The sequence below is a fragment of the Phasianus colchicus genome, chromosome 4 (assembly GCF_987193195.1).
Source record: "Phasianus colchicus chromosome 4, bPhaCol1.hap1.1, whole genome shotgun sequence".
Classification (NCBI taxonomy): Eukaryota; Metazoa; Chordata; class Aves; order Galliformes; family Phasianidae; genus Phasianus; species Phasianus colchicus.
The window spans coordinates 35,317,847-35,339,837 of NC_143439.1; the positions used below are offsets into that span (position 1 = coordinate 35,317,847).

At 38.2% G+C, this 21,991-nt stretch overlaps 1 protein-coding gene across 2 annotated transcripts in view; it reads left to right on the forward strand.

The window, feature by feature from the left end:
* Positions 1-21,895, forward strand: part of TRPC3 (transient receptor potential cation channel subfamily C member 3) — a 40,196-nt gene extending 18,301 nt beyond the window's left edge. The window contains exons 4-13 of one of the 2 annotated variants that reach the window (XM_090139178.1): positions 4,212-4,376; positions 6,751-6,967; positions 8,047-8,280; positions 9,610-9,874; positions 11,930-12,125; positions 14,464-14,673; positions 16,785-16,868; positions 19,374-19,449; positions 20,496-20,531; positions 20,963-21,098. In XM_090139178.1, coding sequence (XP_089995304.1) covers positions 4,212-4,376; positions 6,751-6,967; positions 8,047-8,280; positions 9,610-9,874; positions 11,930-12,125; positions 14,464-14,673; positions 16,785-16,868; positions 19,374-19,449; positions 20,496-20,506 — 1,458 coding nt within the window. In that variant the 3' untranslated portion in view covers positions 20,507-20,531; positions 20,963-21,098. Of the gene's footprint in view, positions 1-4,211; positions 4,377-6,750; positions 6,968-8,046; positions 8,281-9,609; positions 9,875-11,929; positions 12,126-14,463; positions 14,674-16,784; positions 16,869-19,373; positions 19,450-20,495; positions 20,532-20,962 lie in introns of both variants that reach the window. The other variant, XM_031596878.2, reaches the window with a different exon arrangement.
* The last annotated feature ends 96 nt before the right edge of the window (positions 21,896-21,991 follow it).

The following is a 21,991-nucleotide window of genomic DNA, read 5'->3' on the forward strand; positions in this document are numbered from 1 at the left end:
TGTCAGTAGTTTGTAAAGTGTAAATTGTATTTTCTATTGGTGCCTATAGGTATTTTTAATGAAGAGTTACTTTTGTGAATGAATGCTACACTTGAAAAATGAAGCTCAGTATCAAACATTCAACATAATGCATATCCATTTGCTGTGGCAATTTTCACTATATAGTCATGCTGTTCTCTTCCAGATCCCACAGCACTAGCACAGAAAGTAGTTAACATTGTGTCCTGCTGTGATAAGACTCAAGAAATACTGTAACACCTATGTATTATTTACATGGACGCGTCATTTCTGTTCTTAACAGCCATTACAGGTTCGTCATCTCTGCCAAGAAGTCTGGTGTCTTTCAGAGTAAATAACACTCTATTATGTGGCCACCTGTTGAGCCAATCTGCCATATACAATGAATTGTAAGCAACCTGCTAGAACATCTGGGAAATATTTATGTTTATCATATCCCCAAATGCAGTAACAGAAATGGTAGACAGATTTCAAACAACAAATTTCTGTTTCCAATATAGAATTATTCTATAGCAGGTAGATACGTATCAATTGCCAAAATCCGAAGTAATTATTTGAAATTAATTAAAAGAATGGAATGGGGAAAAATCAAAGCATATGGACATGTAACCATATCTAAATAACATATGGATTCTTTATGCTTTTGCATTTCAAAATTCAAAATCTCAGCAAACCTTTGCTGAGAACTCATGGCTCTGCTTTCTTGTTGGGAGCTGTGGTTTTCTTCTAAGAGTTGTCATCAGTGAAATTTATTTCTGAGCAAAGGACCACCCAGATCTGTTAAGAATAACAGTGCAAAAAAGACAATTCCATGTAGCAAACTCGTTCTCTTCTTCTGTGAGAGATTAGTTATTTGTAGATGAACTCAAGCTTTTGGCTTCAGTTCCTGACAAATACAGTTCAGAACCTATGAGACTAATGATCTTGGTGGGAGGACATAAACAGATGGTGCAGAGTTGTTACCATATACATACATGTTCTGAGCTGTGTAAGTGGCCATTGCAGAGGGCGTGACAAAGGTTGAGCCAGAACATTTCTCTGCTGTGGTGGTCTTTTGATGCTGGGGTTGGCTCTATGCAACTGTGGCAGATGGCTGTGATATTCTGACTTCAGATCAGATTCAGCTGTGGGAACTTCACAAGGGTTACTTTGAATGCTAAAACTTCAGGAAGCAGGCAAGGATGTGGCTTACATTTCTTAGCTTTTGGAATTTCTAGCTATGCTTCTGGATAAGGTACGCTAAGGTCAGTACACTGTTGTAAGAATGATAGTACAGCGAAACAGAGCAGCAATTCTGTGAATTGATTAATGACCTGTATGTCCTTTGTGGGAGAGGAGAGACAGGAAAAAGCATATGATAAGTGAGCAAATGCTCTCAGAAGTTCACCGTTGGGAAATGGAGATTTTGCTTCTATTACTACGGAAACTCTTATACTTAATACCCTAGGCTCTGCACTGAAGGGCAGCCCATCCTTGTAAACAGGGTTTAATTTTTGAGATAAGGTTCAGACTAAAACTGCGGGCCCAAGAGTGAATATCTGAGGGGATCACAAGCCCAGAAAAGGTGATTACAAGTATTCTTGCTTTCTCTGCTGAATTGTTGCTGCGGTATTGCTTTTAGTATTGCATCTTAACTCTGTCTGCAGACTGCCAGCAAAATTTGAGAGGACTTGCTGACACTGAGCCAAATTCAGCAGCTCTGCTGAAATGAGAATCAAAATGGAATTTCTAAGTGAAATCAATAAGGTTTGAGTAAAATCACATGATTTTATTCTCGAATATTGAAGTTTCTAATAGATATGAAAGAGGATTCAAAATTCTGTGTTGTGTGCTTGTGAATCAGATTATGCCAGGATCAGCTTCTGCCAAATCTGAACTCAGTCATTAGGATGTTAGGAATAAAGAACATTCAACTCACTCTTAGTCATACAGAAAAATAATTCTGTACTGATCACTTGATTCATGGTCGTGGAACTGAATGCCTCTAAAAAGCTGCAGTTATGCACTGTAAAGCAGATAAATTACATTTTGGAATTCCTTAGTAACTGGATGTGGTCCTTGTACATCTCTTTGTATGCTTGGGTTTGGGGTGTGTCCTAATATGTTAGACAAATGCGATAATAATGTGAAATCAGCATGTGTAATGAGAAGCTGGAGACTGCATGGAAAGTAGGTTGAGAGAAGAGAAATATGGAAGGAAAGGAAGAAGTTGTAGGATGGTGTGATTGGTAGGTACAAGATGGTGTGTTCTTTGAGGTGATGATGCTGGGAACAGGTGGATATACAGGAAAAGTACCAGAATAGGCTGGAGATGCATTTAAAAAAAATCAAGTATTTCAGCAGTGCCAAAGAGAAGGATAAGTTGCAGAGTTTTCTGGATGAGAAAAATGCCATGAGTTGCTGTGAAGGATTGGAAGTGGTGCATATTGTGCAATTACCAGCAATTAAATAAATTACTAAGATCTTAAGAGCCCTCAGACTTATTGCCAAAGGAAAACTTGCCATAACAATTGGCGTCTCACTTGCTAACTCCCCCTTTGGCTGGGGAAAGTTGCAGCACAGGGTGATGCCCTCTTAGCATTACTGCAGAATGCTGATGGATTCAGAGAAATAAAGGAGTGCACAGCTTTGGGTGAGATGTAAGGGGACCCTCAGGCTGATTCCTAGCCCTGGGCGAGCTCCCTGACAACTCCTTTGCTATTTTTTTTTGCAGCCCTCTGGCAATAGGAGCTGTGATGCGGGTGTTTCTTTTTTCTCGTCGTCCCTACAGGTTTAAGCCTGTTTTTTAAAAAAAAATCTTTGTAATTTTGAAATGATTACTTTCCTATCTTTGCCCACAGTTTATCTGCTGAGATGTTTGTCCTTTGGCATGACTTGAGGATGAAATATACGCTAGTAAAAGAAGAGACAGGGGCATATGTCAGAATGCATGGTTTACATAAACACACAAAGAAGAGCTTTTTTTTCCTCTGAGCCAGCCTGGCAGTTTTTATGGTGTATAAGCTCAAAAAGTGACAGCCTATTAGAGAGAATAAAAATATTATTTTAATTGTCACTAATTTCTGTAAGATTTTTGAGACCTTTTTTATTTACTGCTGTAGGCCGTTCTGTGATATCAACAAACTGTGCCAGTATGTGATCTAACTAGCTATGAAATAGCACATCAGAATACTTAGAGTGTTTAAAAAAAAAGTGGAATAGAATATGAAGATACTTCCCTCTTTAGAGTTAATGCAACAGCTTCAGATCCTTCCTCCTGAGAGATTTAAGGTTCCCTGTTTTCATTGCCAATGATGTAATTTGTTTTTGTTTTTTTTTTTAAGAAGTCTGCACTCTTGTACTACTGTATGCTCTTATTAATGATTTTAGGAGTATAAATGGAGTTTTGCAGGCAAGACCTGGCATACAGCAGTTTATATGGTACATTGTGATCTCAGCAGAGTACAAAGCCTAATGAAATTGATGCACAACATTTACAGTATTTTTTTAAACTGTGAGTAACTCAAATCAAATCTCTCTTAAACCAATATGCATTTATCAGAATTATTTTCTAAACCTTTTTGTGAAACCAGCTAACATTCTTCACTCCAATTTACTAGTAATTGTTGACTCATTTGACAAACATGTTATCCAATTGCTTCAAATGGCTGTGATTTACCAGGCTTCTTGCCCTGCTGCTCAACCAACACCCCACGTGCTCTTGTAATGCAGCGGTCCTGTGGAACACGGGATAATTACAGTAATAGCAATAATGATGAGTGTGACAGTACTTTGGAAATTGACTTGACCAGAAATGTAAATATAATGAGAAGGGAGCATAGGGAGCTGCAGCACTCTTCCCTCCAATCTCTTATGCTTCTTCTGTACTCTCTTCATTCCATGACATGATCCTAACAGAAGTGGCTGTGCAGTCGTTATCCATGTAACAGATGGCTTCATTCTACGGAAATACAACAGTGCTTTGAAAATGGGGCGATACACATTTTCAACCTATGCAACCCTGTCCTCGAAGTGCTTATTTTAATGAACTCAGCAATGTCTTCTTTATTTATTAACATTGCTTTTAAAAGAAAGAGGAGAAGGCATGTTTTTAAGGTCTACGTTAAATGCGAACGTTTAAGATTTGCTGATCATCTATGCAGCAGTCATGTAACTCATTAAAAATGTTAAATTTTTACTTGTTTTCTTTGCAGTTTGTGGCTCATCCAAACTGTCAGCAACAGCTACTGACTATCTGGTATGAAAATCTCTCAGGACTGCGGGAGCAAACCATAGCCATCAAGTGTCTGGTTGTGCTGGTTGTGGCGTTGGGCCTTCCGTTTCTAGCCATCGGTTATTGGATTGCGCCGTGTAGCAGGGTACTGACTTAAAAATTACAAATCTTGTACTGTTCTGGGTACTGTTTTTCTGGCATTCCAAGCGTAATAATATGCCTCTAATTCTGCTGCTTCCAAATTTAACTAATTAATGATATTTTTAGTAATGTGTAGTCTCGAGCCAAATTATGCTACTGTTTCATTCGCACTGTAAAGAGAGGACCATGTGAGGAAGCATGAAAATACTGTTAAGTTTAGAGAAAGAAAAGAAAAAGCCCTTCTCTATCAGGTGAATGATCTACAGAAATTTAAAGAAAGAAAACACACAATTGCATCTGTGCTGTGTAATTACATTCTCATTTTTGTGGTAGTATGGTGCATTTTTTTTTTAATCACCACCCAGTTGGCCAGAAGATTCTGTAATTGGTCTCCTTTGGTAGCATATGAAGATCTGATGCTGCTTCCATATAAACAAATAGCAGAACATCTGTTGACTTCACTGATGCAGAATTTAATCTTAAGTAAAATATTTGTTATTAGTCTGTTTGCCAGGTGAACCATATAATAGAAATCAAATTAAACAGTTTTTCAACCATGTGCTAGAGTATATTCATAAGAGCCTGTAAATGTGAAGACTTACCTTAAAAAATGATAGGAAAATGTGGCTTTCTTGGGGAGATCAAAATGAAATCTTTACATTCTTTTGCATGTCAAGTGTCTGAAAATTAAGTACATTAATATTTCTTCATTAAATCAGAAGGAAAAATATTTCTCCAAGTTACATTAACATTAATTAAAAAAAACGTAAATTTACTTTTTTTGCAGAATGTTGGTCTTTTACTTTTCTTTCCTTAGCAAGTTTGCTAAATGAGAGAAATGTGTTTGTCTCATTTATATACTTTTTTGTAGTTTATCTCAAAAATGAAAATAATTTGCCCCTATCCTGCATATTTCAAGGGAAACTGGTATTTCTTCTTGGTTGAAAGATTTACTTTTAAGATAAACCTTCAAGATACAATATAATTGTATAATTGTTATTCTAATTATTTTCTGAAATCACTTTGTGATTATCTTTAGTGAAGATATTCCTAGATATTCCTCACAGCTCCATGTCATAGAAATATGTTAGTATTTTTTTAGGTAGTGTCTAATATGGAGAAGTGACACTTGTCCTTGAGCTTTAGTTCTCAGTACCAGAAACGCCTGACATTTTTCACAGTGCTCGTGTCAAATAAATGTACTGTACATTCAGATCAGTTATTTGATATTGTAATTTCAAAATGCTTTATAAAGGTCAGGAACAGGAAAGGAACCCGGGATTGTTTGCACAGGTAGCAAATGCAGTTCACTGTGTGCTGGTCTGCTTAGTTCACAGTAGCTGACCCCGGTTTCAGGAAAACCATTCCTTGAAATAAGAAATCTACTTACAGTTCCCCATCTGCTGAACTCAGTCTTTTTCTTCTTACACGATATACAACGCTGCTGATAATGTAGCACTTCACATGTGGTTTGAGGATGTTGCATAATATTTGTTAATGTATGTGATAATGTATCACATCAGAACTGGATATTAACATCAACAAAGATGGGGCATTATGTGTGCAGCTGCATGTTCTGCTCACGAAGGAGAGGGAGAGACCTTTAACTTTAAGAGATGTGCTGCAGCTAGGTTGAAAAAGCCTGCCTGGCGTCCAGCTTGCTACACATAGAGCAGAGGTGGAACAAGCCTTGCATTCAGAAATACAGAAGGGAGTATATGCTGAAGGTACAACTCCTTCCTTACAAAGAGAGGTAGTCTGGAAGGGACAGTTAAACTCAACTGCGCAGTCCCAGAGATCTCCAGACAGGGCCTTTGGAGAACCTCAGTATGATCTCCAGACAATGAGTAACAGCAACAGGCTCATTGCTCTTTCCAGTGTGGTTCCTCTCCTGAGCTGTGGAAAAACTGCCTGAAAAAAGCGTTATTTCTGTTATTTTCATTCTTAGTCCACTGTGATGGAATAGTTATTAGTTTTAGTAGACATTTACAGGTTATTTATCTGGGACTTTCTTCTCTGAATATATATTCTCCAGCCCCGCATTGGCAAATCTGTGGGCATTAGAGATTATTTTCTGTGACTTGTACAGTTGTAATTCCTTGGGGCACATCCCCATAAGTATTGCCATCTAGAGTTTGTTGAGTAACATAAATGTTCACTAACAGGGCAGCACGTCCCATGTGACTGCCTTTGGGAGAGTTTTGTCTGAAATGGCAAACCATCACAATTCAGTGCATTTGGAAGAGTCCCCTTTGAAACCAGTGTTTCAGACCGTCCTGACCGCTGAGTGCAATGCTTCTGAAATACTCAACGTAAGAGTTTGTTACTTTGGAAAAAAAAAAAAAAAAAAAGTGACTGCTGTCATTCTGTCTCTGCAGCTTGGTAGAATTCTTCGAAGCCCATTTATGAAATTTGTGGCACATGCAGCATCCTTCATCATTTTCCTAGGCCTGCTGGTGTTCAATGCTTCTGATAGATTTGAAGGTATAACAACGCTACCGAATGTCACTGTTACTGATTACCCTAAGCAGATCTTTAGGGTGAAGACTACTCAGTTCACCTGGACAGAAATGCTGATCATGGTATGGGTACTTGGTAGGTATATTGCCCCTTTGTCTCTATGTCACTGTTTATCTGCAGTTGTTAAGAAAGAACTTAAAAGAAAGGAGAGAAGCCCAGGTCCTAAACCTTTACTCCAGCTGTTGCATCGTTACAGTAAGCCTGCACAGCAGAGCAACACATCAGAACCAGTGAAAGCATCTCTGTGCCTGCCCCCTCTTGTAGTGCAGAGCAAAACCGTTGATTTACAATGACTTTGCTGCACTGTTTAGTAATTCTGACATTTGTAGCAGGAACACAGACTTGCTGAAGAGAACACAATAGAAATTTTGTTTTGAAGTTGTTTACTTTAGTAGGATTAAGAAGTCTACTGTGTTGCTGTATGTATGAGAAGATCAGGAGTTTTCACTGCTCAGAGTTACTGTGCTAATACATCAATGCTTATGTGGCATTGCTGCTTAGGTAGCATTTGGAGAAATCACTGTTTCTACAAGGGGCTAAGGAGTCAGTTCTCAGTATTCAGTATTCATCACAAAACCTGATCAGATATCAGCCTGTTAGAAACTGTGTGGCAGAAAGTGCCATCTTCTAGCTTTTCATCAGTCAGGACGTAGGAAAACATCAGGTAGCCACGTGATAAGGTAGCATTCTCAGCTTTTACAGGCTGCAAAAGAGAAAAGAAGTGTAACTGTGGCTGCTACACAAAAGTACCTCACTTTGCCTTTTGAATCACCTGTATGTCCTGGTTTAAGCACTCTTTTTATCTCAGACTCCGTTGGGGCAGGGAGATCATTGCACCTGGTGTGGTGCCTTGTGTTCATCCCTAACAGGGATAACAAAACGAGAGATTTTATTTTCCACATTTAACTTTTTTATTTTTTTAAGCAGAGCATCTTAGGCCATAAAGCTTTCAGAACAAAGTTGTGGCTCTATACTCTCCTGTGTGGAGAACTCTGTCCTTGTGTGTTTATTTCTGTCTTGCCGTTTGATCAATCCTGTTGAAACCAAGTCAGCCTTGCTCAAGGTGTATGACAACACTGTGACACTGCAAATCGTGGAATTTAAATGAAAGTGTTCTGGCTGACTTTGCTATATTTTTAAATTTCTTGTTGCAGGTATGATGTGGTCAGAATGCAAAGAGCTGTGGCTGGAAGGACCCAGGGAATATATTTTGCAGTTATGGAATGTTTTGGATTTTGGGATGTTGTCCATTTTCATTGCTGCTTTCACAGCGAGGCTTCTAGCATTCCTGCAAGCCACAAAAGCACAACAGTATGTGGACAACTACATTGAAGAGAGTGACCTCTCTGAGGTCACACTTCCTCCAGAAATAGAATATTTTACCTATGGTGAGTTTAAATTTTCTGCAACACAAATCTTATAATGAAGAAACTGGTAAGATGCCACTAGCATTTGAAGACTTAAAATGAGTATTTTCATGTGTTTGTATTCATAGCATTATTTAGTCAGTTCTGCATCTATATTTTTCATTCTCATCTTCTTAGGCTATAATCATTACAATGCTAATTTGGCAAATATTTGCCAATATGTTAAAACCAAGCGATAAGCCTAAGTAAGGACAAAAATTCAAATAACTGCATGTTATTTAACTGGCTTTTGTTGTAACCATTTATACAGAGCTAAATTTGACTGTCATGATATTAAACATTTGCAAGCTATATTTTACTCTCAATGTTATGCACAATAGATACAATTATGGTGAAAATTTCTTTTCTGCTTACTTCACTTGTTCAGTACTGTCGTTCATATTGTGAAGAGCTATCAGTATTTCATGCTAAAGGAATGATGCTAGGCTTAGTAATTTGTTCAAATAGAATGAAAGTACTAAATAGTTGTTGCAGTGCAGAAACTGTAATCAGAGATGTGATGAGTCTGTTTGCAATGTCAGTAAAGACTGCATTTGCTCCTGTCAGTATGTTTTAGTATATGTTTTTTGAATGTCAATGTAGTACAGTAGTAGAAGTAGCTTTGTTTACTTAGAGTGCTATCTAATTGATTTGAGTTTGGACATATGGAAGCACATACTTAGAAATGCTTGGTATTTTGATATCAAATACTAAGACAGCAGTGTTGTGCTAAAATAGTGCAATAAAAAAAATTATTATGAATCTATGTGTAACAATTGTTTCTGTGAATATTATGGGTAAAAAAAAAAAAATCATTGTCCTCCTTCCACTGAGATCAATGGCAAAATTCTCCATGACCTCACAGGGAACTAGGTTATATCCTAGATCTCTAGCATGGCAAAATCTTGGTGGGTAGTAAGTGATAATTACTCATCAGCCAACACTATTCACTTTTTATTAATGTAACTTAAAATATGAATAAATTTCTGGCAGAGAGTTTACTAACATAGCTAGTAATGCAGTCATACTAAGAAAAGCACTTGGAATTGCTTATTCTTATGTAGTTCAGGTTGAAGCACAAATTGTAGAAGATGATGCCTTTTTTTTTTCCAAGTATATTTTTCTTCTAGCAAAAACTAAGGTAATTTACATCCATCATTTGTGACTTGCAGGAAATAGGAATAGACTCTCCAAATATTTGCTTTAACTAAATTCAGACATGTTCATGGCAAATCTTATCAAGATTTATTTTTAACCATAGTGATAAATGAGTAACACTTCATATTTACCCCTCTATTTTTTATCTTCCAGCTAGAGATAAATGGCTTCCATCTGATCCTCAGATAATATCTGAAGGCCTTTATGCAATTGCTGTTGTTCTTAGCTTTTCTCGGATTGCATATATCCTGCCTGCAAATGAGAGTTTTGGACCCTTGCAGATTTCTCTTGGAAGGACTGTTAAAGACATCTTCAAGTTTATGGTCCTTTTTATTATGGTATTTCTTGCATTTATGATTGGAATGTTCATACTGTATTCCTACTACCTTGGAGCTAAGCTAAATCCAGCCTTTACAACGTAAGTATGAAGTTATGTTTAAGTAAAAAGCAGCTATGAAACTCTGTTTTCCACTATGGTAACAGTCTGTCAAACTACATATCCTCTCCTAATGTTAAAATAAAACCTTGAAAAGGGAATACAAAGAACCAGTTCTTTCCTACTTATATAATGGAAACTGTCATTTCACTACAAAATAATTTTACCTGTATTTTGTGATAATCAAACAGGCTTGTGAACAACTGATGGCAAGGAAATACTACTGATTTCTCCTAAATTACATTAAAGCAGTTGCTGGAATTTTAATCCTCAACTGAGCTCTGTCAATTTAATATCGTAAACTGAGAAATTGAACCTAGATGTCAATAACAGGTCTCCAAACAACACTTATGTTTTTCAAGAAACGGACTTACAGGTTATGTGGATGGCATATTTCTTTCTTAGTTCTGTATTGAACAATTCGTAAACAGCACTGGATTCTTTTGGATCAGACTTACAGTGGATGTGGTAACTTCTTTTGTTTTAGTTGGATGAATACAGAACGATGACAATTAAGCCTGTTTTCACACAATGTGACGGTTTGCCATGATCTTTGAAGCTTCCATTTTTTCTTTATTCATTTTACTTCCTGAAATAAAATGGTGCAGGAAGTGATAATTAAGGGCATTTCAGACTAGAGGTAGTTGCACAGGATGGTGAAATTTAGAAGTTTTCCTTTCCTTCCATCTTCTTACAGGAAACATGACCTCACTTCCATATTTTTCTGTGGCCAATCCCATGACTTTTTCTTAAACTGAATGTCTTTTCCTCTAGCTCATTGTCTTTTCTTTGGATAAGTAAGTTATGAAATACTGTAACAAAAATATCATTGAATCAGATGTCTAATACGCTTATTATCATAGTTAATTGTTTTAACAGCAATGTTTTTCTACTAAATAATATACCCATTCATATATTATTCTTATATAAAATTATTTAGCAGTGTTAAAACAGGTAACTCAATATATGCATACTGGCTTATTTTTGTTATGCTGCCTGGGACACAGCTGTCAGTTCGCTTTTTAGTGACATAGAGTAAGAAGTCATTTCCAATAACTTCCGTAGAGCACAATAAAAGGCACATTTTAAAAAGAGGGTCAAAATTTTAATGAATATCTGTGTCTTAGCTTGCATTTGTTAGTCTAGCTCTCAGGGAGGTGGACTGTGTGTTGCAGTGAGCTGTGTCCCCATGGTGTGACAAGTCAACCTGCAGCAAAATTACGCTGATGGAAAGCCAAACTCAGTTGTCTGTCCTTCGATGCCAGCAGCAGATCTGTCTGACCTGATAGAAGCAATGGCTAAACATCCGACCTGTGGACCAAGCAGAACAGTCATTTTCCAACACAATTCAGAAAGTTTCTTGGTGCCGACTCACAGTAATCTGCTCTCAGACTCCCTGAAGGTCTGCAGAGCTGTCTGGCAGCTGTCCCAGAGCCTTGGCAGCTCAGGAGTTGCCCTGACCAAGACAGGAGTATAGAGGCACTGAGTCCTGGACCCAGAGCCTTGAGTATTTAGGTGCCTGCATCCTATTGAGTACCTGATTTCCACTGATTTCAACAGCTGTCTTGAACAAATCCCATTAAAATCTGTTTGGATTCTGAGTTTTGTTGCTGAACTTGGTGCTACCTATTTTTGAATGTACCATTCCTAATGTTAGACTTAATCAGAAGCTGTCAAAAGAAGTTTTCTTTCCATCAGCCCCACTGTTAGAATAGGGAAGGTCTGCCCCCTGCAGAATTAGAGCAGAAAATAATGAGAATATCCTTTATCTTGAAACCTGAAAAAATGATAGCTTTATAATTCCTGGACCATTCTTTTGCATGCTTTACTGTTGTTGCATCTGTGTTATCTACAACATATAGTTGCAGCACAGTGGGGAAACTGAGCATGCCATGAAAAATACTTCCTTATATCTTTATTTTAATCAGCTGTCTAAAACTGATTCATGAACAAATTGCTTGAGATTGTTTACATATTTGCTTGTGTAGTTAATAATGGCTTCCTTTTTTACTTTTTTTTCTTCTCTCACATCCTCAGAGTTGAAGAAAGTTTCAAAACCTTATTTTGGTCAATATTTGGCTTGTCTGAAGTAACCTCTGTTGTCCTGAAATATGACCATAAGTTCATTGAGAACATTGGATATGTTCTCTATGGCATATACAATGTCACAATGGTGGTAGTTCTGCTCAACATGCTGATTGCTATGATCAACAGTTCATATCAAGAAATCGAGGTAGGACTCTTGTATAATCAATGAAAATTATATAAAGGAATATTATATAATCAAATAATATTAAGATGTTATAATAATGAAATAAGCAAGTGAGTTAGGCACAGCGAGACAAAGAGAATAAATAGGATGCTTACCCGTGTCGTGGGCTCGCTCAGGAAGCTCCAGTGGAGTGGATCTTCCAAAGAGAGAGAGATCCTTCCCCCCTGGGGGACTCTTAAATGGGTCTAGGAGAGATGGAGCCAGGCTCCACCCCTTCCTGCAGCACAGGTGAATTGGTTTCACCTGTGCTCCCAGGGCTGACTCATTGCTCACCTCAGGTGATTAATCAGAGGTTCAGGCCGTGACTCAGCAGTTCCCATACAACTCTGTTCTCAAATGGTTCTCTTTTGTTGTCACAGAATTAAAGAATCATAGAATTGCTCAGGTTGGAAAACACCTTAAAGATTATCGAGTTCAACCACAACCTAACCATGCTACCCTAACTCTAACTACCCTTCACTAAATCATGTCCCTAACTTCCAATATCCGAAAGGTGCTTACAGCGAGAGCAGGGTTGGTCTCTTCTCACTGGTGACAGGACGAGGGGAAATGGCCTCAAGTTGTGCCAGGGTAAGTTTAGGTTGGATATGAGGGAACACTTCTTTACAGAAAAGGTTGTTAAGCACTGGAATAGGATCCCCAGGGAGGTGGTAGAGTCACCGTCATGGATGTGTTTAAAAACTGTTTGGATGTATGTTGAAAGAGAGCAGCGTTATTAAGAATTATTTTAATGATTGCATCTAGATGTGCAGAAGTACGGTCAGGGTATTGATTCTCAGGAAAGGAGATCACAAAAAATACCGTGTTCTACAACTAACAGAAAATCTCTGCAAAATCTTACAGAGTCTGTATTACATCTTATGGCAGGTGTATGCATCTGATGAGACACTGTCCATACAGAAATCTTAAAATCTAAAGTTATGTTCAAATGAAGACTGCTGTGAAACAGAAAACAAAGCTAGTGGTCTTAAGATCTTAGACATGGCTACATTCCTAGCTTCATTAGAGTGCATGCTGCATGTTTTCTTAATGTAGCACACTTCAATCTTTGATGGACCATTCAGATATGGTTTAAATGTATTTTGATGTGTTCTTTAATGGAAACCTGGTTTTCAATTCCACTTCTTAAGCTTTTTAGCTAACTGTGCAGGAGTGAGACACTTTGGTCCTTACTGTACTACTGTGCGTACTTTATTACATTTATTTGCATCTGTACTTGGAGTACGATATAGGTGTTTATCTTCAGGACTTAGGACTGAGTTGCACTTTGCAGTGTTTAGAAGCTTTGATTATAATGTGTTGGGTTTTTTTTTCTGCTTTAAGTACAATATTAGGACTTGATTGTAGGTTTGCTGCGCTTTGCCATATGCCCTGAAAACACTGACGCAGATTTCTCCAAATCTGGCAAATGGCTTGGTCAAAAGAATATTTGAATGTCACACAGTGTTCTTGGCTACACTGCTGATTAAAGAGAGATATTTTATTTGAATTGCATAATGGTGACAAAGTATCTTGAAAATTGAAGATAATCAGGGTGTTTGTTGGAACTGAATGCTAAAAATTTGGGAAAACTCAAACTGGGGAAGATAACTGCTTTTATAAATCAAACACAAGTTACAAACTGCACACCCCCCAAAACACACACACGCACACACAGCACACAGTTATAGGATGTAGTGTACAGTTGGATCTGATACCTCACTGATTTCTGGGTGATGTTAGGCACTTCAGCAGAAGAAAGCTACTTATGTTTAAAGCAACTTTTTGCCCTTGAAATTAACCAAATTAAGCCTTTCAGTAGAGTTTGTCAGTTTGTAATGTGATTTCTTCATGACAGTGAAGCTTCTGTTTCGTGTATTTCTTCATAAATCAGTTACTTCTCATGGTTATGTAAAAAGCTGTGAATACTAATGCTTTAATCCGTGTCTGCTTGGAAGCCAGTGAATACTTCATCACTTTTTTGAGTACCATGTTCATGTGAGCAACTTAATTAAAAAAAAGTTCCACTTTAAATAACAAGTTTATATGTTAGCCTTCACTTGGTGCAAAAATAGCACTTGTTTAAATTGTTCACGTGCTTGAACTAAGTACTGACAATGAGATGTTGACATAAAGTGACAGCTGAAATTTGTTTAAAATAGTCTTGATAGAATAGTCACATTTTTGCACAACTATTTTGCAGTTTTATTAGCAAACAAATAATATTTATGTAAAAACAGAAAGGGTAGTTATTTCATTTGGAGGAAGTTTTTACATTTCTAGAAATGAAGTATATATCTGTTTTTACGTCTTAACACAGGACGACAGTGATGTGGAGTGGAAGTTTGCTCGTTCTAAACTTTGGTTATCATATTTTGATGATGGAAAAACATTACCTCCACCATTTAGTCTTGTACCAAGCCCCAAATCATTTTTCTATTTCATCATGAGGATCATTAACTTTTCCAAGTGCAGGAGGAGACGGCTACAGAAGGACATTGAAATGGGAATGGGCAATTCCAAATCAAGGGTAGGTACTGAAATTTTTTGTTGTTTTTGAGAATAGTTTCTATTCCAGCAGTTTACTTTTCTTTAAATTTTAGGGTATAATCTGTACTTCTGATGATAGTACAGTAATAAATCAAGTACTTGTATTTACAGATCTATAATAGAGATTGGTTTTATGCAGTACGTTTAGGCAAATAATAGCAATAAATTTTATGAAGACAACAAGGTCCAATGACTGGAAAAACACAGGTAAAACAAAAATAACTGACTGTTCAAAGATGCAGATAATTCCCACAAGCAATGACCTAAATACTGAATGCTTTCAACCTCAACTAGAAAGACTTTTAGTTGACGAGTAAAAATAAAAAGAAAATCACAACAACAACTGAGGGTATGGAGAGAGGTTTTCCTTTTACTAGGCAGGTAAGGAAAAAATGTGGTCAGTATGATAACTTACTTCCTACTGTCAAAAGTGTGTTTGCAACAAAAGGCAACATAAAAGAGGGGGAAGGATTGGTGTTCATAATCTCTAGCGCTTGCACAATGTTCTCAATTTGGGTATTAAAATGTTCCTTACAAATATTAATTAATGCAGTGTCACCTCACTCTTGTGAGGATATTAGGTAACAATTTCTCTGTTTTCCTGATATGGCAACTGGGGCATTAACAGATAAAAGAAGCACATGTCCCCTTTCTCCTCCTCTTTTTTTTTTTTTTTAAATTAGGTATTGTATATTATAAAGACTGAAAAAAAAAACAAATTTTTTTTGTTTTAGTGTAAATTACCAGAAATGGCAAGTCCAGTTATCTTTCCTGTAAGTTTTTTCTAGAGCCAAGGATGTTTTGAGCTGTTACTGCTACTGACTCTTATGTAGAGAAAATATTTTCTCTAATTTTCTGTAGGCAGTGAAAGAAGATAAATGTTTTTAAAATGTCAGGTTCAATCAGTTTAGCTAAAAGTGCTATTGGTACTAACTACTGACTTTTTGTTAAGATACACCTTCAGAACAAAGCATTTAGTGCTTACAGATAATACAGCAGCAACGTAGAATGTTACTCAGTAAAGAACAAAAGTTCTGTCTGGGTCTCTGGTGACAGATCAGGTGGAGCTAGGTTTTTGTTTGTTTGTTCATTTTCTAACTATAAACCAAATTATTTTTCTCTGGGAAAAGCAGCCCAGAGCCTCCTCTGAGTCAGGCTGAGCAAGCACACTCTTCTGCACAGTGCACAAAGATAGACTGTGGCCTAATCCATAGTAAAAAGTATGTCTGATTGCCTGCAGGAAAGCAGCAGCCTGGAGTAGGCAGAAATCCCCTACCTGGGGACTGACTGAAGCGACAGGCTGTGTGTAGAGGCACAGTACATGTGTCAGTTACAGAAGGCATCCAACTGACTACATAGATGCAGACTGACTTCAGTTAGCTCCCTTTGCTCACCAGAGAGGTCAGCCGTCATTAATTCAGTGACTAACTGAAAATAATGGTGAACTAAAGACAGATTCACATGAGGAGGCTAGGCCTTTACTTCACTCACACTAGGTATATCTGAGGGAAGTGGGTCTCTGATTGGGTAGTTGCTAACCTTTGGCCTTAGTCACAAAAGCATCTTGTCCAAGATAGCTCTTTTCCCTTCTGTTTCTGGCCCACTAGTACAAAGATGGTGAATTATTTGGGACCTAATAAATTTATGGTGGAATCTGCTGACCCAGAACAATGACCATTTTTCCAACTGTATTACGATTCCTGAAAAATGTACTTAAGCAAAACACTTTTTACTTAAAAAGAATGGCTTTGAGCATGTATTTGTAATTAAATATATGCCTATGAGTGCAGAAGTGCAGCAGCTCTGTTAAAACCAGACTCCCTCTCCTTGTTGTGGCCACTTACCCCACCAGCAAGGTGTAACTCATCTCCTCAGCTGTGTGAGCGCAACTGTTTTGGAGCTGTGCAGTGAAAAGTATGGCTAAAGTAATTAGTTTTTAAAATGAATAAAATCAGGCCTATCTTGGTGTTTTTTTGGAAATAATATTCTGATTTAGTGACTATGGAGACATCCAAAGGGGAAAAAAAAAAATTGAACTGATTTCTGAATGTGAATTCTATCACATGTGAACTTTTTCTTATTGCTTCCTAGTTAAACCTTTTCACTCAGTCGAACTCCCGAGTTTTTGAATCACACAGTTTTAACAGCATTCTCAATCAGCCGACACGCTATCAGGTAAGTACATCCCTGGTCGCTGTTCTGAGTGATAGAAGTGTGTGAATGTACGAGCAGAATCTTTTCTCAGGAACACGTTGCCTTCTCCAGATGAACAAAACCTCCTGTAGAAAACAAACTCTGAGATGCTACTGAGAAAAAAAAGACTGCTCTTGTTCAGGTCTGATTATTGGAAGCATTTAAAGAAGCAAATCCAAATAAAACTTAGTTGTTGCCTTGATATCCCAGTTCTGAAAATCCAAGAAGCACACTTTGAAAACTGATTTCTAGAGAAGAGATATGAAAGCTTAGTGGACTGACGAAGTTAGCATCACTTTTCCTTCCTTTCTTCTTGTGCTGTGACATTTGAAACTCCTGCAGATGAGAATTTTCCTCTCTGTTAAGAGGAGCCTGTCAGATATTACCTTCCTGACTTCTTTCCTGTTCAGAAATAAGAGTAAATAGGAGCTCTTTTTCCCGTAGTGAAAATGTGAAAGCTACATAATCCACCTGTACAAATTCTGTAAGGCAAGTTGCATTAATTTTGATAACATTATGTTTTAGAAAGTAGATACGTATTGCTGTTACAGACAAATCCTCACATGTGAACTGAGTTTATCAAAGAGTAGGCCTATTTTTGTAGCTACTTAAAGCCTAAATTACGTGTGCTTAGACACCAGGCTTCTGGCATCAGTTCTGACAGATACTTATGTACATGTCTGCAGCAAATTTGAATAAGTTGATAGTTTGGTCTGCAGCAGAAAGGGCTTAATGCAAAATTACATTATCTTGCATTTGCTTTGCTGACAGTTTGCGTGAAGATTACTGCAGTGCAGGTGACATAAGGTAACATGTTGAATTGCAGTACTCTATATGTGTGGAACCTCAGAAGTTAGGAATTCATTATACTAGAAATTCATTACACAGCTTTAACAGCCTGACAGCATCAACGTCATTGCTAATCACTTTGATGTACAGAATCAATACTGAAGTTCAAAGGGAAAAAAAACACCTTTGTCCCTGGGGATGGTGGGTAGAGGATGCTTGCGAGGTAGAGAGAAATGAGAAAAGAGGAGGAAAAGGAAGAGAAATAAGTAAGGAAAAGGAAGAGAAATAAAGAAGGTAGTGTCTTTCAAATGGAGTATATTTCAGTATGTAATGATGCTGACTGACAGAAAGGTGATAAAATAATAAAAGATTAAAGCTGTCATATAAAGGCTGTGCTTACACTTTGTCTTGAAAAGCCCTGTTGGAAGGCTACATGCATAACAAGTAAAATGGAGATTTTGTCCCCTTATTAATGAGCTGAGGCCACTGCTGCCTGTCCAGTATCTTCTCATGTACTTGAATAGTGGAAGTATTATGGTAGTGGTGGCACAAAATGTTTTTGCTGTGTTTTCCTTATTCTTAGCTCTCCAGAAGTAGTTGAAGAAAATGGCAAAGCAAGGTAACAAGTGAGGGACAGCATGGGAATCTCTTAGAAAACTCTTAGAAAAGAGAGATTAATAATGGTCCTAGCATAACAGTTCCAAAGATGAAATCGTGAAACAGAACTGACATTGGTGAGCACTTTGAGTACGAAACAACCGATAATACCTGAAGCTAAACATCGTTGTTTCTGTGGTTTCTTAAAATGTCTGAGCCTGTGGTTTTTATTCGTGTTGCCACAGTCTTATGAGTAATTATTTTCACGGAGGTCCAACCTCCTGCTTAACTTAGGTGAGGATACCCTGGGGTCTGACAGGTGCAAGTTTGAAGACCTCCAGAGATGGCGATATTACAGTCTCTCTAGGCAGTCTGTTCCAGAGAAACTGCTGGAATAAAGACACGGAAGCCTATGCCAGGAAAGAACAGACACAGCTAATACTCAGCCAAGCTGCAGTATTCTTTCTTGCTTTGTTACCCAGAGTGGGCTCCGTATCAGCATAACTGTTCCAGACTGAGCAGTGTTTTCTAGGTACAGTTTTGTGTCTTTAGGGGCTTTGCTTAGGTAATAGTTCTGTGTTGTGTTAATAACTGTCATTATACAGGTGGCTGCCTAAGTGCCAAAGGCATTTTGAAGTCATGGCATCAAAGCATTGGAGAGAAAACACACTGTCCTTAACTAATACAATTTTGTCTCAATTATGATGGGGGTAATAAATCTTGAGATTGGGTGTGCGTACGCCTCTAAATCCTGATGGTGCATCTGATGACTTCTCACAAAGCTAATTGGTGACAGGAAGCAAACCTTTCTTGTCTCCACCTGCTAGCTGTATAAAAAGAAACAAAATAATATTCTATATTTCCCTGTTGTCCTATTCTCTCCAAACAACAGCAGTGTTCTGTAAATTAAGAGGTAACGGGATGAGAGAGATGCTTTGTTGTAATGATGAATCCCTGCACACCACCAGAAAAAGCCCATATGAGGCAACTACTTGATCTGGGACTGCTCTTGCACTTGCATATATCTTTTCCATCCTCGTAAGAAGAAGTGAATAAAGTTTTACTATATGTGCTAACCATGTCACTGTTTTAATCTGACAGCAAATAATGAAAAGACTGATAAAACGTTACGTTCTGAAAGCACAAGTGGACAAAGAAAATGATGAAGTAAATGAAGGTAAGAAGCTGTATTTTTTCACATTTCAGAGAGAATTTTTGTCACGTTTATTAGAAATTGGTATTACAGTGGTGCATGGCGCCTTCAGTTAAAATGAGTTTATTTCTACTTCACGTGCACTTAAGTCAGATAGCAATGGAACTATGCAAACAAAAACAGACAAGTAGGACCAAAAAAGAGGAACCGAGAAAGTTTATGGACCCCATGTACAGAAGTAAAGTTGGGGTGCAGACATGATGCACCCACAGTCACAGAGGAAGTTTGTGAGGAAGCCACTAACTATATTGATGCTTCCAGAGTCCTAGTCAGAGCTGCAGGGTGTCTTTCTGTTTCATTCAGTTGAACACACAATTTGCACTCAACAGCATGAACCACTTGTATTCCCTTCTTTGGTAAATCTATATGGAACACTAATCTGCAAAGTTGCACATCATTTAAAACAAACAAACAAACAAAAAACAGCACAGTTAACTGTATGGTGAAAAAAAAGGTGAAAACTGTAGCCTCTGTTCTAGTGTACAACCAGAGGTCATTTCAGGGATGATGCACCTGAGCACTGTGTCCACGTCGGGATTGGTGGGCCTTTAGGAACATCTGCAATTGCAGTGAGAGGTGCACGCTCCAAGCACAGAACCCCACTTCCCACTGTGGGCGGTGTACAGGTCTTTCCCTGATATCTGTCTAGGCATTTGCAACGTGTTTAGGTAAGTGCAGAGGAATTATGGTTCATGTACTTCACAGTTCTTGCTTATCACCAATCTTCCTGGTGTCCAGTTTGGACAAGGTGGCTAGGTATTCTTTCATATTTTTCGTATGTGACAGCTGATTTCCTGCAGTAGGTACTGTGCAAGAATTAAAATGGCTCATACTTGCAGAAGTAGTACTTGAGTATTTTGAAAAGCTTCTACTCTTGATCTGGGTATCTTATACTGGGAAACATATATTGTTACAAGACTGACCTTGACTTTGTTTCCATTTAAATGTTGCTGTTGTCCTTGTGTCAAGCTGTACCAATTTTAAATTGGCTGACTTTTTCTGATTCAAAGGATGTTGGTAAGGAAGAGGAGAGAGACTCAGAAGCTGTGAGTTTTGTTGCCAGCTCTGCCACATTTTCCCTGTGTGATCTTGGCATATCACTTCAGAAACAAATCTCTTTTGCCTTTTCTCTCTCCAAGGGGGTACTAACATTTACCAGCTGTTTAGCAGTGTTGCCTTGATTAATTCATTAACCTATGTGGAGGGCTTTTTGAGTCTTTGATGTTCTGTGTACATGTGAAGCCCAACACTGGAGTTTGTTGGATTCTTAAAACACCTTTGGTTCTGTCCAGGGGTGGACACACTCACATCTTATAGAGGATGAGGAAGAGGTAAAGCCTTCTGCTCCCCTTCCCCAACTCTCGTAAATGTTCTGAATGAGCAGGGGATCATCTGAAATAGACACTAATGTGACTTGTTATTTAATAAACTTTTAACAGACTTTGCTAATAAGTATTTCTTTCAATGGTTAATACAGGTGAATTAAAAGAAATCAAACAAGATATCTCCAGTCTTCGCTATGAACTTTTGGAGGACAAGTCCCAGGCGACAGAAGAGTTAGCGATTTTAATACATAAACTCAGCGAGAAACTCAATCCCAATATGTTGAGATGTGAATGATGCAACAAAGGAACCGTGGCTTCGACTACAGCACAACTATTTATTGGCAATAATATTTCAGTATCTCATACTTGAAAAATGTATTGTAGATTTTTAGCACTAAATAACTTTATGTACAGCTTCTCTGGAATTTAGTCATAGGAAATTTTATTAACTCATCACCAAAACATTGTTGTCTTCATCTTAAACATCTGAAAGTTAAGAACTATCAAACTTTTTTTCGCATTGACGCATTAAGAAGGTGTAGTGATACGAATTACTGATGTTTTAACAGGTTTATGAATACATGCTGAAAATTCTTTGCACTGAATTTGCAAGAAAAAAAATGAACAGGTACAACATAGTATTGCAGCAGCGAGGTGGGAACAGGATCTTTCAGAGCATGGTGAATCAGGTAGAGAGTGGCAGGGGATTGCTTGAGATCCAGATCCTCTCTAGCAATGCTGATCCCAGGTAGGAGCTGAGGAAGAGCAGGTGAGGGTGAGTGCAGCTCACAGGTACGTGCACACGCTTCCCCACAGCTGCTGTTTCACAATTCAGCACATTGGTTTCCTCTGGCAAGGTTTGGTGGTTGGCTGTTCTTTTTGTAACAACTTTTGAAGGTAACGCGATCTCAGTCCAAAGCTCCTCTTTATGTGGTAGAAATGATTTTTTAAAATTCAGACTCTGTGCAGGGCCGGTATTTTGTTACTCGATGCCTCAGATGCTTCATTGTTAAATAAAATATTCCGACTTTACTGGTACTTCGCCTGGTCCTGCTAGCTCGGGCCCCGCCCAGCCCGCCTGGGGGCGGCCCCGCGGCCGCTGCTCACGGCACTAACGACGCCGCAGCCCCGCCCTGCAGCGTCGCCCAATCGCGGCGCGCAGATCGCCTCGGTCCCGCCCT